Genomic DNA, 18395 nt, shown 5'->3' with positions numbered 1-18395 from the left:
TCGACGGGGACACCCCAGCACTTCTCACGTAGAGGCCGATGATCTCCTGGACAACAGACCAGTGGCGCCGAGACGAAGGGAGGTCCACGCAGAAGTTCAGGGGTGCAGCCGTAGAGAACGTGGGCAAAGATAGACCGTCTCACGCCTCTGCCTCTCAGCTACCGTTGAACGATGAGCTTCCCGGCCAATGCACCAAATGATACCGGAGAAACTGACGGAAGCCAAGCACAGAGAGATGGACACAGGTTTCTTCAGGAAGGAAGAGATTCTTTATTGGATCACCGATCGGGACTCAGAGGGACTAGCGTCACCAAAATACAGCAAAGTCTGAGTACTGAATACATAGAGTACATTCCTTATATAGCACTGTAGCTCCTCCCACAATTAACTACACCCACACATACCCTTAACCTATTTAATGAATAGAGTCTAAACTCATCCATCCGGTCTAACCACGTGGCTCATCTGATACAAAGGAGAGGGACGCGTAATTCCAGTTCTTACATTCCTGCACCTGGTCAGTACAGTGATAACAGTATCTTAGCTACGTGTAATTAACTAACTGATACTTACAAACACATATACATACATATGCCTTGTGGCAATCTTAGCCTGCTAAACTTGTATTTTACTGGAATTACATCACAGTACCTCTAGGATTAACCCTTTTTTTTATAAACATAGCAGTTTCAGAGAAACTGCTATGTTTATAATGAGGATTAATCCAGCCTCTAAATCCTCTAGTGGCTGTCTCATTGACAGCCGCTAGAGGCGCTTGCGTGCTTCTCACTGTGAAAATCACAGTGAGAGCACGCAAGCGTCCATAGGAAAGCATTGTAAATGCTTTCCTATGCGACCGGCTGAATGCGAGCGCGGCTCCTGCCGCGCATGCGCATTCAGCCGATGACGTCGCGATCAAGATGGAGAGGAGGAGGAAAGCTCCCCGCCCGGCGCTGGAAAAAGAGGTAAGTTTAACCCCTTCCTCTCTCCAGAGCCCGTCGGGAGGGGGTCCCTGAGGGTGGGGGCACCCTCAGGGTACTCTAGTGCCAGGAAAACGAGTATGTTTTCCTGGCACTAGAGTGGTCCTTTAAGAGAGGGGAGTTTTAAAGCCACAGGGACATAGGATTTATAAGCCATTTCCTGATGTAAAGTGTGTGACATCCACTGACCAATCCACCTGTTCCCTAATTTGGTAAACATGATGCTTCTCGGAGTGTCTACACCACCAATCCTGCTGCTTATTTTAATACATATGAAATAAACTTTCATTATTTTACAACTGTATCACGTTCTGTCCAGATGGCCGTGATATCCAAGGGATTTCCCAGCTTCTCATCATTAAAGCCTCAAAATGATTTCTGCAACTTTTCAAATACATGTGGGATTATTTTAGGCAGCCATTGTAATTTATTAGCAGACAATATGTCTTTTAACCACTGAGAATAGTAAAAATGTCAGTGAAATTCCGTCCACAAATGTCAAAACATTCTAACATTGTTTTCTGTACGAATTGCTCGTGTAGCCGGTGTCTCTTTATCTTGAGTACAGATTTTGTCCTGCTGATAGTTTAAAACAGAAGTCAATGAGTCAGGGGTGGCAAGGGTGGAGTGACTCACCCAAACACATGCAAATCCCATTGCTCAGGACAGTGAGACTGTTAACCTGTTAAATGCCATGGATGTTTAACTGTGTCGGTGAAACGTGTGTGGCAGAGATATGGCCAAAACCTCTGGAATCCAAAGTGTTAGAAGGTTTTTTTTAAAAGATTTATCAATTTATGGTTAACGATTTACAGGGCCAGATTAACATAGGGGCTTGATGGAGCTGCAGCTCCAGGCCCAAGCCCATAAAAAATTTTTTTTTTTTTTTTTTTTTACACACACACACACACACACACACACACACACACACACCTCTTGGGTTTGCCACCTTACTGGTATTTTACCAGCACAGCCAGTATTTGAGGCTGCCTGGCCATGCCGGTATTGCAGCAATACCGGCAATACAAATGCAGATTTTTTTCTCAGTATAAACAGAGATTACTCTGCAATACCAGCACCAGCCAGTAGGGGTCACTGTGTGTGGAGAGAGGCAGGGATAGGAAGTTACAGCATATTCCTCTCTGCGTCTCTCTACTCACTGATGCGCGGGGGAGCAGCTACAAAGCACAGAGAGTTCAGACAGCAGCTCACAGACTGCAGAGAAAGACTACAGCTCAGGGAAATGAGGGATGAGGGGAAAGGCAGAAATAGGGACATTGGGACACGGAGACACAGCGTCTCCCAGTGTCCCCATGTCTCCCAGCCAGTGTCTCAGTGTCCCCCTAGTCTCCCAGTGTCTGTGTCCTCATGTCTCTCAGTGTCCCCATGTCTCCCAGTGTCCACATGCCTCCCAGCCAGTGTCCCTAGTGTCTCAGTGTCCCAATGTCCCCATGTCTATGTCCACAAGTACCCCCATGTCTCCCAGTGTCCCCAAGTGTCTGTGTCCCCATGCCTCCCAGCCAGTGTCCCTAGTGTTTTTAGTGTCCCCATGTATCCCTGTGTGTGTTCCCATGTCTCAGTGACCCTAGTGTCTGTGTCCCCATTTCTCCCAGTGTCCCCAAATGTCTCAGTGTCCCCATGTCTCCCAGTGTCACCATGTCTGTATCCACAAGTGCCCCATGTCTCCAAGTGTCTCAGTGCCCCCATGACTCCCAATGTCCCCAAGTGTCTCAATGTCCCCTAGTATCCTAGTGACACGGGAAACACAGACATGGGGACATGGGGAGAAATAAGGACACTGGGGGACTGGGCGACATGGGGACACTGACACTGTGATACATAGGGACACTGATGCCAGGCTGGCCTTTTGGCAGTTCTGGTCTTGTGATTCGCGTCAGTGGCCCACCTTTTTACCCCTCCCGTTGACTTCCTGTTTCACTGGACACTGCTGTTAGGGGGTATGGATTTACTTGAAAGATGAAAGCGAGAGATTAGCATGGGGTATGTGTTTTATTGTTCCTTTTAAAAGGGTCATGCATTCAGTCATTTCAATTTTTTATTTTTGTTGTGCAAAGGGTTGACAGACAAGCTTGCTATGCCACAACAGCATAAATTCAAGAGGCAGAGTACTGTGGCATGTGATAGGTTTTTTTTTTTTTTTTTTTTAAATAAACAGGCAGAAACAAGTTATGTCAGATAATGAGTGGGAGATAAGAACAATTTAAGCATGCTATGTAGAGTGACAAAGAAAAGAAAAGTCTAACATGCTAAACTATAGTTAATTCTGTAGCTTGGCAGCCGCTGGGTACTATTCTCGTTTTAAGAGCATATGAAAAGAACAGAATTTAAAGTAACGGCTAAACAAACATACCTATCACAAGTGAAGATATATCTACAGCAACAAAAGGAAGGTCTGCTAGATAGGCTGGTATGGCCACCAAAGGAAGGACCCCGCATGGGCAAATCTGGCTATTTAAGTCAAATCTGAGGGGCACAAAAACACAAAATAATAAAAATTGGAGATATTAACCACAGACCATGCTTTATGTCAGTGGTGAGTAATGAAAGTCCCTGTGGCAATTCGCGTCAGTCAGCCGATGCCCACGCTGGAGGCCTGAGATGTTAGCCTGGAGTGAAGCTGCAGCCTCAGCTGAATGCTCTGGGACTGCCAGTGGGCATCAAACTTCTATTGCTTTCCCTACATGACTGGTCTCATAGTGTCCAGGTTCTTCCAGTGTAGGTAACAGCGAAAGGCCCTCTGTCTGCGTCCTTGATGCAATCACCTGCGAGGATGGTGTGCTGGAGGTGTACCCCTAATGGCTCCCAGACCAGGAGGGCATGTTCGATCAGTTGCTGTAGCCTTGGAAACCACTTTGCCCAGCAGGGGCCTCCTCAGCTCCTCTGAACAACCCTTGCAGACAGAGCATCTGGTGCCACCATTCTCGAGCGGGCCTCCAGCTTTGCCCAGAAGAGCTTGAAGATCGCATCCAGTGTAGCCATGAATTTGAGAGGTGAGTGATTCGGGTGTGGTACCACGCCCTACAGAGCCGGAACATGTGTGACCATCTCATGTAGCCAGGCCTCATATCAGGGGTGTTGCAGAGCTCACAGATTTACTGTGAAGGACAGCGAGGACCGGGATAACCCCCACCACATTAAAAGTAAAAAAATTAAAGATACACAAACACCTTTGAGGTTTATGCATTTGCTGCATATCCTCATTTTCCAACATTGAGCTCTACTGAAACCAGAAGTAGATGCCACTGACCAGCCGATCCTTTCCAAAGTTATGGTGCACAGGGGACCCAATTCCAGTCTCCGGTTACCAAACCATAGCTACATACTACAGTTCTCTCCACAATGCAGGAAACTGAAGATACGAAGGGCAACTGCTACCTGGACTGACCCTTTAAGAACTCTTAAAAGGACACCAAATACCATAGCCACTCAAGCTCAGGGTAGTGGTTATGGTGCAAATAATGTGTGGGCATTCTCCCATAAATTTGTATTCCTTTTTTTGCCTATTTGGGAGATATTTGACATATGTGGCAAGACAGACAGCCCCCGTCTCTGTATTTCTCCTCCGACTGACTCGGGGTGCAGTCTAAAAGTCAATCACCAGTGACAGCTGCAGGGAATGGACGGTGTCTATGGAGGATAACACAGTCTAGCGACCTACGAGTACCAAAGCGACGGCTGCTCCAACACAGGAGCAGACAGAGGAGGATGTTGGTGCCTGCAAGGGGCAGGTTTAGGTAAATAATCTCACTTTCGCCACCAGACACCCAGTGGCGATGTCACAGTTTGGGGGACTCTGCGAAACCAAAATCCCCAGACGGTGACAGTGCAGCCTTTAACATCATGCTCACCCACCTCAGGCAGCCCCACGCAGGCAAAGCATCATGGGTAATGTAGCTCTAGAGCCGTACGACATATGCCATCATGACTAAACAACACTTTGCCCACACACAGCCTCTGTTTTACTGACTCCAGAAGGTAGAAGTTACCATGGTAACACGTAAAGCTGTAAAACAACAAAAGTCGTGACAAGCAGCTCACGAATCAGATTCTCAGTCAAATGGTTTTCATTCAGCTGGCGCTGAATAATATGTTCAATTGTGTCAATATATCAAACAAACAAGTCTACAGTATTTTTTATTTTTTTTACATATTAGCTCTGCTACTTTTGTGCCTGCAGCTGCCAAGCCAATTTTATTATTCTCTTAATACAACTGTTAGGACTGCTTCAACGTCTGGATGCACATAAAGCTTTTCTTATTATATAAATTGGTCAACTCCCATTGGAATCCAGAAAATACTCTGGGAAGCAGTGTGAGTGGTTTCTGTGTCCCTGTGAATTTCACCGTGATCGGAGGTGAGAGCTCAGAGCCTTGGTTCGGCAGCAAGACTCTGGGGTTCGCGCCAAGTATGTTGATAATGTGGCTAGATATTTGATTTGGTGAGCAAAACACACACAAGAATAAAAATATATATATATATATATAAAATCTGTGAAAATGGCTGCAATAATATTACATCATCGTCGTTGTCTGTCAGGAGGGAATGATCCAAGTAATGTGAAACCTGCTTTGCAGAGAGTACAAATCCCCAGAGCTGCCGTCCATTAGCGTATTACTCATCAAATGACAACAGGAAAAAGCAAACATCGACAAATGTAGCCTCCATATACGGAATTCATTACCTGTACATTACGAGGTCGTAAATATTTAGTGAGCCTGCAAACCATGTATTTAGAATTACTCACAATTACAGGATTTGTGAAATCCCTCACTCTCCGTTTCAGTAACACTTTTTGACAAACTAATTTAACCATTACTGCTACAAAAAAAAAAAAAAAAATGAAAAAAAAAATTTTTTTTTTTTTTAATAAAAACAGGCTCTCTACAGCACCCATAGTCTGCCACTCTCCAATGATCTATTGAGTGGCTCCGGGCAACATAGCCACTACAGTGAGCTGTTATACACCGGGCTGTAGTGGTTATGGTAGCATTGTCCTTACGATCTATAAACATGACTGTTGTCGCAGTTTTTGCTGATCGCAGTCTGTTCCCTATTACGGAATACAGACAGATGTGCTGTGTGCTTCAATAAGAATAGAGCTGCCTTGTTTTTCTAGGTCAGCCTAACACACCGACTGGGAGACATCTATTATTTACAATGATTCTCTTCCCCTCGCCAAGCGCTCAGCGAGCAGTTTAAATAAACACTGTGCAGCCACATTTCAGTGTCTCACCCATTGTACAGCGCTATGGAATTTTCTGGCGCTATATAAATAATAATAATACTACAGGTATCTCTCGGGAACCTGCATTCACACGTACAAGGTATGTAAAAGGAGGGATTACAGAGAGGTTCAGAGTTAGGGGCTGAGTATCAGCACTGGAAGTGAGAAATTAGAGAGAGCTACGGTATTAATATAGAAATCTGAAGGCTAGAATGTATTGAATAACCTGGAGAGATGGCAGAGTCATTTCTCTTTTCCTCCACTGCAAGGTAACAAAAATGGGTTATTATAATGTGATATCTGGCACAGCATTCTGCAATAAATAAATACATTTACCGAGTAAAATATTGTGCGATCTAGAAATCCTCCCCACGTTTCTAAAGTGCAATCAAAGTCTTTAGCCCTGCTCAACAGATAGAGGCAACATACTATTTAACTATGCCACGAAAAAACAAAAACAGGAAGAAACAGATTTCTTTCTGGATTTGTTAGTCTTAAAAGATATTTTCGTGCCTGCTGCTCACATGACTTTTTCTGCCAACAACACACAAAGTAATTACACAGGATTTACACTTCCTTGGCTGACAGCACAAAGCCTCTCTGTACTAAACGGCAAATACACACACAGACATATGAAAAGGTTGGCGTTTCCCACTAAGGAGACAATGATTTTAAAATTCATTACATTTCGATACGATTGCCAGAATAAGTGTCTCCGGCCTGCTATACCCCAGGACAATCATCTGATAACCAGCAAGCACAAGGCTGTCTCAGGCACTGAGATGTCCAGCAATAATTTGTTTTTTCCCCCATCTATTAAAGGAACACACCAACCGCAGATTGCTGAATTGCTGTGTGTCTGGAGCCGGTCACATTGTTTTCAGATTTCAAAGGCTCGGACTGGAGCATTGCCCGTCACAGACGGAAAATCTCGGCTGGTGATAAGAGAAGGAGGGCTTGCAGACAAGAGATCTGCAGCTTTTACAATCCGAGCCAAGATATAACCCCAATGAAAATGCATAAACGCATGCATGGTTTTATCAGGGTATATCTGCTAAGCAGTGATTGCTAAAGTTGGAACTATGGAGTGTCCCTTTAATGATAAGTTATTGCAAGTTTTATTGCTCAGACGGTTACATCTCAAAAAGTCTGAGCTTCTGTTAGAGAAGCAGAGAGACATACATTTGGAAATCTGGGGCAGATGAACACCTGTGTGGACTGCGATCTACCCATCCAGAAGCACCTACCTTGCAAAAACTTCTCACTGAGCTGCATTAGGAAGTCTGTGATTGGACAGACACAGAAAGTCTGGGGAACAAAGGCAGTGCTTGTACAGGCGGCAGACAAAAGATGTTCTGCTTGTGCAAGCTGTTTTAGATATGTCACCAATGGTGTACAAGTGCACAAGTGCACAATTAAAAGCATGCATGTTTTGAATGGCGATATAGCTACTAAGTAGCGATTTTTATGTTTTTATATTTGAGCCGTAGAATATCTTTTTAAGGTGCACTGTAAACCACCGCCCCTGTCTAAAATGAGTATTTTATAATGGCTCAGTGACAGGTGAAAGGGGAAAAGGCTCTGTAAACGCTGAGGCATCCTCCATAGACATCCGGCTTTTATTCTTGCGCATGAGTGGCAGCTGACGCACTATGAGCTGAATAGGACTGGCACCAAGAAGATGGCAGTGGCCACGAGAGACAGGTTTAAGTAAGTATAAATTACCTTTCACTGAAATCACGGCCATTGCACTGTCAACGGAGCAGTCACCATTGGGAGTCAAGTCTCTGTCGGAGGATGATGAGAACAGTGGTCTAGGGCAAGTTAAAGACCTTCTATAGCTGTGACCTGTGATACTACTCATATTAGAGAAAGCAGAGGACCTCTCTCAAACACCTGGCAGTGAGAGCGCTTTCCATAATCCCTATTCTTTATCTTCTCAAAGCCGCACCTAAATAAAGAGAAGAATGGGGACTGCAGGGGACGATGGTTTAACCCTATGAGTTCCACAGCAAAAACATCAACTTGCAGCCATCTTTAGGCGCTGCATGGGTTAAAATTAAAGTATAACATGTTATGCCTAGGTACTCACCAGGACCACTGATGTTTTCTTTTAGAATAGATAGTGATATTGTCTTGCATCAGGGGATACATCTGTTCAATTTTGGAGTGTGTGGGATTTTATTTATGAAAACCTTGATGGCTGCCCTGAGACATCCTAAATTAAAATTACGCAACCATGGGACATATGTTCTCACTGTTTACCACTTGTCTGTAACACTGTGTACCATTTGGAGTCTGGTAAACATATACATAGCGAGGTTTTCCCCACCTTACCCCAAACATGAAATATAATCTGCGATGACAGTCACGTTCTGTCTGCCTGAGGGATGAGAACAGGACGGTAAATAAAACCAATCAGAATTAAACTGAAATATGCAAGGTTTATTTACTGAAGTGTCAATTGTGGATTCATTATCAATTTAAAAAAAAAATGCTTGTTGCATTTTCAAATTCATTACAAATAATCTGTATTTGAACTCACTGGGAAAACGCAAGTTCTGGAATAGAACACAGGGTTAAAAACATTTTTTTTTTTTTTTTTAAATAGAAATTTAAATCTGGACACACACATGAAAGACTTCTGCAAACAAATCACTTTGCTGTGTATTTAAAACCGGGAGTGTCCTGTGAGGATACCGACAGCAAGCAAGAATAAAGGTTTTTGAAAAGGGCCCCCATATTAAAATCTAAAATAGAAGTGGGGGCGACCCTCCTATGCAATGTAGTTGCAGTGGTTTTGGTACAAGGAGATCTCCTGTCCCAGCACACCAAAATGTCATGATTCTCATTGAAAGTAAAGAGAAGACCAGGATTGGCTGGAAGTTGTCACAGACTTTACAGAATAAGATTCAAACCTTTTTTTATTTGCTCTATGTGTGTATATATGTATTCATTAAAATAACCAACCCCTCCCCCCATTTATGTCAGATCATGCCTGGAGTTTACATTGAAGTGTAACAATCAGGCAGCATGTAAGTCACGCACATATTAAACAAACGCTACGCACAAAACAATTCAATATTACGAGCTGATTACTTTATTGAACTGTAAAAAGTTTTACAGTTTACAAAAAGTTTTATATTAAAGGAACACTATAGTCACCTAAATTACTTTAGCTAAATAAAGCAGTTTTAGTGTATAGATCATTCCTCTGCAATTTCACTGCTCAATTCACTGTCATTTAGGAGTTAAATCACTTTGTTTCTGTTTATGCAGCCCTAGCCACACCTCACCTGGCTATGATTGACAGAGCCTGCATGAAAAAAAAGGGGGGGAAATACGTGTGTATTTTTAATGTCATTTTGATGTAAGAGGAGATTTTATTGTTAGAACCAAGATAGATATGTACTTTAAATTAGCAAAATGTGATCTATATACATACACACACGCACACGCACCTTTGTAAGCTATTTAAACATATTTCTGAAAGCAGACAGGTTTTACAAGGAATCATTGTACAGGCAAACAAGTTTAACTCTTCGTGGCTCCCCAGCATGGAAATGGCATTATCCGTACATAGAAATGTCTCATAACATGATCAAGATAAACAGTCATAAAACACATACAGATCTTAATCAAGCGCGCCTCCACCATGCACAAACAAGTAAATACATAGCAAAAGGAAGACTTACGAGATATAGGCAGGGTAAGCAAATCCAATTAAGTTGCAAAGTAGAGATGCCCCATATCCGAACACCAGGTAAATGGCAACAATGCCAACAATCGCTGGTAGGAAGAAAAGAAGGTTTTATTGTTAGAAATGGAGGAAGTAATGATACAGTAACAGAGTAACAATGCAAGGACCTTAAACACACACAAACTTTCACACGACAAACCAAGACCATATGTTCAATAGCAGTAACTGGAATATCCAGAGAGTTCCAACTATTAACTAAGGGCTCCTCGTCCATGACCCAATTAGCAGGCTAAGACATTGTTGGAGGAAAGACAAATACTACAGACATCTGCATTTTACATTTTTGTGTTACACTTTTTTGCTTAACATGGGCACCATGCCAGTCTTTGCTTTGCATGGCCAGGAACCATGCCAGGCTGGTACTGTGTCTCAGTGTGGTGTTCATGGTAAGTCTTGGGTTCTGCTATGGATTAAGATGTTCTGATTGAGCTCCATACCTGCTGCAAGGAACCGAAACATCCTGCAATCTGTTGGGCTTGCCTATGGTGCACGTCAACTATTTGGCTGCCAGGATCTCCTCCCTTTCTCTCCTCCTACAAATGTACATTCCACCCCTTCCTAAACACAGCCTCAGCTGTCCTGTGATCTCTGAGTGAACTGCCGGGCACCTAAATACAGGATCCCCCCAGTATAATAACTACACAGCCCAGCAACTGCGGGGCTTTAGGGAAATATGCACCAGCCAATCACAGTAGAGAGAAAAGTTCAGGATTTTTTTAAAAAATCCAGAAAAGAAACAAAAAGCATTCTGAACGATCACGTCTAGACAGTCAAACAATGCCATACAGTGTGACTTAACTTTGTATTTTATCTGGGGCACAAACATGGGGACAATTTGAACAGTAAAAGAAAACCTCTAAAACTGACATTTTACATTTGTAATCTAATAAAACCCTGACATTGGACTATCCCTGGTATCAGAGGGGTCTCATTGGGAAAGCTACATTGCCCCAGGGGTCGCAAACCACACGGCCTTAAACCCTTGTTTCTCGACCCTTGTATTATCTCGGGTCTGGAATATTAACATGTAAAAGTCACATTGAAGACATTGAGCAGGGAGATTGGCGGGGGTTATTGTCAGTCGGCTAGCTTTACCTAAAATTAAAAAAAATGCTTTTAATTCATATTAATGGGGTGCAGTAGAAGGGTTATTTCAAGTCCACGCATGACATTCCACAGTGTGGTGAGTAAAGACACCGGAGGTCACACAGTCATAATAGTCTTTATTCCTTACTGAAACTTAATCAAGGCTTGTACAAGGGAATCAGCACTTCACGAGGAATTAGTGACCTGATCACATGTACACAAAGATCATCACAGGGGACACAGGGCCCGGTCACTGGTACACAAGGATCATCACAGGGGACACAGGGCCCGGTCACTGGTACACAAGGATCATCACAGGGGACACAGGGCCCGGTCACTGGTACACAACAGATCATCACAGGGGACACAGGGCCCGGTCACTGGTACACAACAGATCATCACAGGGGACACAGGGCCCAGTCATTGGTACACAACAGATCATCACAGGGGACACAGGGCCCGGTCATTGGTACACAACAGATCATCACAGGTGACACAGGGCCCGGTCATTGGTACACAACAGATCATCACAGGGGACACAGGGCCCGGTCACTGGTACACAAGGATCATCACAGGGGACACAGGGCCCGGTCACTGGTACACAACAGATCATCACAGGGGACACAGGGCCCGGTCACTGGTACACAACAGATCATCACAGGGGACACAGGGCCCGGTCACTGGTACACATCAGATCATCACAGGGGACACAGGGCCCGGTCACTGGTACACAAGGATCATCACAGGGGACACAGGGCCCGGTCACTGGTACACAACAGATCATCACAGGGGACACAGGGCCCGGTCACTGGTACACAACAGATCATCACCGGGGACATAGGGCCCGGTCATTGGTACACAACAGATCATCACAGGGGACACAGGGCCCGGTCACTGGTACACAAGGATCATCACAGGGGACACAGGGCCCGGTCACTGGTACACAACAGATCATCACAGGGGACACAGGGCCCGGTCACTGGTACACAACAGATCATCACAGGGGACACAGGGCCCGGTCACTGGTACACAACAGATCATCACAGGGGACACAGGGCCCGGTCACTGGTACACAACAGATCATCACAGGGGACACAGGGCCCGGTCACTGGTACACAACAGATCATCACAGGGGACACAGGGCCCGGTCACTGGTACACAACAGATCATCACAGGGGACACAGGGCCCGGTCACTGGTACACAACAGATCATCACAGGGGACACAGGGCCCGGTCACTGGTACACAACAGATCATCACAGGGGACACAGGGCCCGGTCACTGGTACACAACAGATCATCACAGGGGACACAGGGCCCGGTCACTGGTACACAACAGATCATCACAGGGGACACAGGGCCCGGTCACTGGTACACAACAGATCATCACAGGGGACACAGGGCCCAGTCACTGGTACACAAAGATCATCACACTGGACACAGGGCCCAGTCACTGGTACACAAGGATCATCACAGGGGACACAGGGCCCGGGCACTGATACACAACAGATTATCACAGGGGACACAGGCCCGGTCACTGGTACACAACAGATCATCACAGGGGACACAGGGCCCGGTCACTGGTACACAACAGATCATCACAGGGGACACAGGGCCCGGTCACTGGTACACAACAGATCATCACAGGGGACACAGGGCCCGGTCACTGGTACACAACAGATCATCACAGGGGACACAGGGCCCGGTCACTGGTACACAACAGATCATCACAGGGGACACAGGGCCCGGTCACTGGTACACAAGGATCATCACAGGGGACACAGGGCCCGGTCACTGGTACACAAGGATCATCACAGGGGACACAGGGCCCGGTCACTGGTACACAACAGATCATCACAGGGGACACAGGGCCCGGTCATTGGTACACAACAGATCATCACCGGGGACATAGGGCCCGGTCATTGGTACACAACAGATCATCACAGGGGACACAGGGCCCGGTCACTGGTACACAAGGATCATCACAGGGGACACAGGGCCCGGTCACTGGTACACAACAGATCATCACAGGGGACACAGGGCCCAGTCACTGGTACACAAAGATCATCACACTGGACACAGGGCCCAGTCACTGGTACACAAGGATCATCACAGGGGACACAGGGCCCGGGCACTGATACACAACAGATTATCACAGGGGACACAGGCCCGGTCACTGGTACACAACAGATCATCACAGGGGACACAGGGCCCGGTCACTGGTACACAACAGATCATCACAGGGGACACAGGGCCCGGTCACTGGTACACAACAGATCATCACAGGGGACACAGGGCCCGGTCACTGGTACACAACAGATCATCACAGGGGACACAGGGCCCAGTCACTGGTACACAAGGATCATCACAGGGGACACAGGGCCCGGGCACTGATACACAACAGATTATCACAGGGGACACAGGCCCGGTCACTGGTACACAACAGATCATCACAGGGGACACAGGGCCCAGTCACTGGTACACAACAGATCATCACAGGGGACACAGGGCCCGGTCACTGGTACATAACAGATCATCACAGGGGACACAGAGCCCGGTCACTGGTACACAACAGATCATCACAGGGGACACAGAGCCCGGTCACTGGTACACAACAGATCATCACAGGGGACACAGGGCCCGGTCACTGGTACACAACAGATCATCACAGGGGACACAGGGCCCGGTCACTGGTACACAACAGATCATCACAGGGGACACAGGGCCCAGTCACTGGTACACAAAGATCATCACACTGGACACAGGGCCCAGTCACTGGTACACAAGGATCATCACAGGGGACACAGGGCCCGGGCACTGATACACAACAGATTATCACAGGGGACACAGGCCCGGTCACTGGTACACAACAGATCATCACAGGGGACACAGGGCCCAGTCACTGGTACACAACAGATCATCACAGGGGACACAGGGCCCGGTCACTGGTACACAACAGATCATCACAGGGGACACAGGGCCCGGTCACTGGTACACAACAGATCATCACAGGGGACACAGGGCCCAGTGACTGGTACACAACAGATCATCACAGGGGACACAGGGCCCGGTCACTGGTACATAACAGATCATCACAGGGGACACAGAGCCCGGTCACTGGTACACAACAGATCATCACAGGGGACACAGAGCCCGGTCACTGGTACACAAGGATCATCACAGGGGACACAGGGCCCAGTGACTGGTACACAACAGATCATCACAGGGGACACAGGGCCCGGTCACTGGTACATAACAGATCATCACAGGGGACACAGAGCCCGGTCACTGGTACACAACAGATCATCACAGGGGACACAGAGCCCGGTCACTGGTACACAAGGATCATCACACGGGACACTGAGCCTGGTCACGGCCCGGGTACACAAGAGCTTACAGGGAGGGACTCAGGGCCTAGTCCTAGGTACAAGTGATTATAACAGGGACTCAGGGCCTAATCTCACATGTGCAAAAAGAAACGAAAATTAAAAAATTAAAAAAAATAAAAAGTTTAAAAATTCAAAAATAAAAAATAAATAAATAAATCGAGTGGTGCAGAATAGATTACAGGATAGTCTGGGGCCAGTTCTATCCCCTCTAGATACAGCAAAGAATTATCTTCTCGGAGAGACACCTGTTCGGCTACTGAAACGAACACAGGGAGCAATGACGGCAGGTAATTGATTACAGACAGCCTGCAGCAGGTGTCTCACTCACACACTTGTTGCACCCTTACAGTCTGTTCCAGGCCACCCCTGGTTAAACAAATTATACCACGTTACCAAACATGGGGAACATTAAACGAAAGACAAAAAGGGAACAATTCTACAAGCTCACTCCAAAGTGTCTCCATCTGAGCCTCAATTCCCATGATACCTAGCAGACTATAGATTATCCTCTGATCAAATTTGGGATACTTGCAACATTTAATAATCTTGCTGGATCGCTGTCTGACACAATATGTACCATATGTTATATTAGCAAAAAACAGTAATACTGGCAGCGCCATGCTACACATCTACTACATGGCGTTTCTAATAGACAAAGGGTTTGAAAGAGCACCGATCACTTCTATCCCTAATTTCACAGACACAAACTGGTTAATTCCTTTATAACAGTCACACGCTTCTCCCAGCTGTTGTCAGCGACAAAGAGATGAAAGCTGCGTCAAGCTAATTTGTTTTGCATGTATTAAAAGATTGTACATGGAGACACTGTACTTTTTATTTTTATTTTTTGACGAAGTGAAGTTTGACGCCCCATTTGTGTCTGGGTTAAAATTTTCAACCCCCTGGTTTAGAGAACAAACCTGTATTTGAGCACACCATGCCCTTAGGTGAACTATAATTAAAGATATTTTACAAATAAGACTGTCAAAGATTTTTACAAGCCATCCTACATAATTAGAGCAATCAAAGGATGTATTGGGAGAGTAAAACACTGTATAACAATGAGATCCATTATTCACACTCACTCAGATTATACAAATGATTTGGGTGTTGTCCCCCCAATGTCCACCAACTAGTTCCCAGAAGAAGAACATTTTCCATTGTTTTAGACCATTAATTGCGTGCACTCGTTTCTCGCAGTAATATACGAGCTGTATAAAATATTATATAAAACCAAACAGTTACACATGTTTGGGAGGGGGGTGGTGTGGGCCTACCTACCTGAATTGTCCCCACTGGATTGTCAAGCCAGCATTGCCCTCTGAGTATTAATGTGCCAGTCATTGGGATATGTGAAAGGGATACGGGCTATTAATAGATTAGCTGCGTCTCACCCCTTTTAGCAAGGCCTTCCCAGCCAGTACCGTCCATTATATAACATCTGTTGGGCTTGCCTATGGTGGGAGCTGGACATAACCCTCCATTCTAGCTGGGGAGCACATACTGCATCTGCCATATGTGACATGTGCCCAGCACATCCCAGAACTGCATCATTAAAGTCCTTTGTTACATGTGCAGCAAGCACACATCCTGTTACAGAGATACCTGGCAGGGCCACATTAACCTATTCAGTGCCAGACATACCTGGCAGGGCCACATTAACCTATTCAGTGCCAGAGACATATTGCAGGGCCACATTAACCTGTTCAGTGCCAGATATACCTGGCAGGGCCACATTAACCTGTTCAGTGCCAGACATACCTGGCAGGGCCACATTAACCTGTTCAGTGCCAGAGATACCTTGCAGGGTTAAATTAATCTGTTCAGTACCAGAGATACCTGGCAGAGCCACATTAACCTCTTCAGTACCAGAGATATGTTGCAGGGCCACATTAACCTGTTCAGTACCAGAGATACATGGCAGGGTCACATTAACCTGTTCAGTGCCAGAGATACCTGGCAGGTCCACATTAACCTGTTCAGTGCCAGAGATACCTGGCAGGTCCACATTAACCTGTTCAGTGCCAGAGATACCTGGCAGGTCCACATTAACCTGTTCAGTGCCAGAGATACCTTGCAAGGCCACATTAACCTGTTCAGTTCCAGAGATACACAAACCAATTAACCTGTTCAGTACTAGTGATATCTGGCAGGGCCATATTAACCCTTTAACCTGCTGGAGCTAGCTGTTCATTCCAGGAATACATTAACCCTTCAAACTCCTCAAACTAGATGTCACGTTAAGGTTAATCATATCTGGATTTATTTGCTGTAAAATGGGATCAATATAAAAACTGAACTTGCAGAATTAAAGAATAAAGCAATACACATCCTGTAACACTGGCTAACTGTGTACTAAACGGGTCTGGTCTAGCAGCTGTCTGGTAATTAATCCCTGCACTGCCGGTCTAGCAGCTGTCTGGTAATTAACCCCTGCACTGCCGGTCTAGCAGCTGTCTGATAATTAACCCCTGCACGGCCGGTCTAGCAGCTGTCTGGTAATTAACCCCTGCACGGCCGGTCTAGCAGCTGTCTGGCAATTAACCCCTGCACGGCCGGTCTAGCAGCTGTCTGGCAATTAACCCCTGCACGGCCGGTCTAGCAGCTGTCTGGCAATTAACCCCTGCACTGCCGGTCTAGCAGCTGTCTGGTAGTTAACCCCTGCCCTGCCGGGGTCTGGTCTAGCAGCAGTCTGGTAATTAACCCCTGCCCTGCCGGGGTCTGGTCTAGCAGCAGTCTGGTAATTAACCCCTGCCCTGCCGGGGTCTGGTCTCACCCAATGCCAGGTAGCGCCTGTTCACCCCAGTCTTGGCTTCGATCTTGGCCAGGAGGTCGGTGAAGAAATTCTTCTCATGCAGGAAGTTCTCGAACCTCTCCTTGAGTGCCGCAGCCATTCCTCTGTGAGATACAAAGTATCAGCCGCTGTACACAGGGTTCGGGAGCTGTGATGGCTGTTAGATGTTAGATGAGAGGGAGGAAGGCTGGAGGAGGAGGGGCCCTTCCAGGCTGGGCTTCTCGTCAGCATAAGGGGAATGCAGCCAGACCTGCCCTCCCTCCATCACCCTCCCTCCCTGATCTGCAGCAACCACACCCAGGGCAGCTCACTGCAGTGTTATCCAGGGCACCCAGCAGCTCTCCATGTAGTTGGTCAGTGCAGGAAAAGTGATGCCCTGCATCCTGTGTAATTAATCGGGGCAGGGGGGGGATTTAAAGGGACATTGTAAACATCAACACCAATACAGCGAAGTGGTTTTGTCAACATTGGTGTTTACGTTTCTCAGTCTGTCTGCCTCTAGGGGCTGTCAATCACACCATTTATCAGTCAGAAAGAGACTAGAGGCACTTCATAGGGAGAACATTACTAAAATGTTCAGCATCGCCATGCACAGCCTGAAAAAGTCATTCCACAAGCTCACTGTCACACATACAAATGCTTACTACAGACAAGCTCACTGACACACATGCTTACTACAGACAAGCTCACTGACACACATGCTTACTACAGACAAGCTCGCTGACATACATGCTTACTACAGACAAGCTCGCTGACATATATGCTCACTACAGACAAGCTCACTGACACACATGCTTACTACAGACAAGCTCGCTGACATACATGCTTACTACAGACAAGCTCGCTGACATACATGCTTACTACAGACAAGCTCGCTGACACACATGCTTACTACAGACAAGCTCGCTGACATACATGCTTACTACAGACAAGCTCGCTGACATATATGCTCACTACAGACAAGCTCACTGACACACACACATGCTTACTACAGACAAGCTCGCTGACATACATGCTTACTACAGACAAGCTCGCTGACACACATGCTTACTACAGACAAGCTCGCTGACATACATGCTTACTACAGACAAGCTCGCTGACATATATGCTCACTACAGACAAGCTCACTGACACACACACATG

The 18395-nt window shown here is 46.2% G+C and overlaps 1 protein-coding gene across 2 annotated transcripts in view; it reads right to left on the bottom strand.

The window, feature by feature from the left end:
• The window catches only part of REEP5 (receptor accessory protein 5), a 33854-nt gene extending 16392 nt beyond the window's left edge, over positions 1 to 17462 (bottom strand). Inside the window, exons 1-2 of one of the 2 annotated variants that reach the window (XM_063453627.1) lie at positions 17235 to 17462; positions 9921 to 10014 (exon numbers count right to left, since the gene is read on the bottom strand). In XM_063453627.1, the coding sequence (XP_063309697.1) occupies positions 9921 to 10014; positions 17235 to 17352 (212 nt within the window). In that variant the 5' untranslated portion in view covers positions 17353 to 17462. Of the gene's footprint in view, positions 1 to 9920; positions 10015 to 10422; positions 10521 to 17234 lie in introns of those variants that run through there. The other variant, XM_063453628.1, reaches the window with a different exon arrangement.
• Positions 17463 to 18395: the final 933 nt, after the last annotated feature.

Source organism: Pelobates fuscus, chromosome 5 (genome assembly GCF_036172605.1).
Source record: "Pelobates fuscus isolate aPelFus1 chromosome 5, aPelFus1.pri, whole genome shotgun sequence".
NCBI lineage: Eukaryota > Metazoa > Chordata > Amphibia > Anura > Pelobatidae > Pelobates > Pelobates fuscus.
Note: the sequence above shows the minus strand (reverse complement) of the source record. Positions and strands in the feature narration are given on the sequence as shown.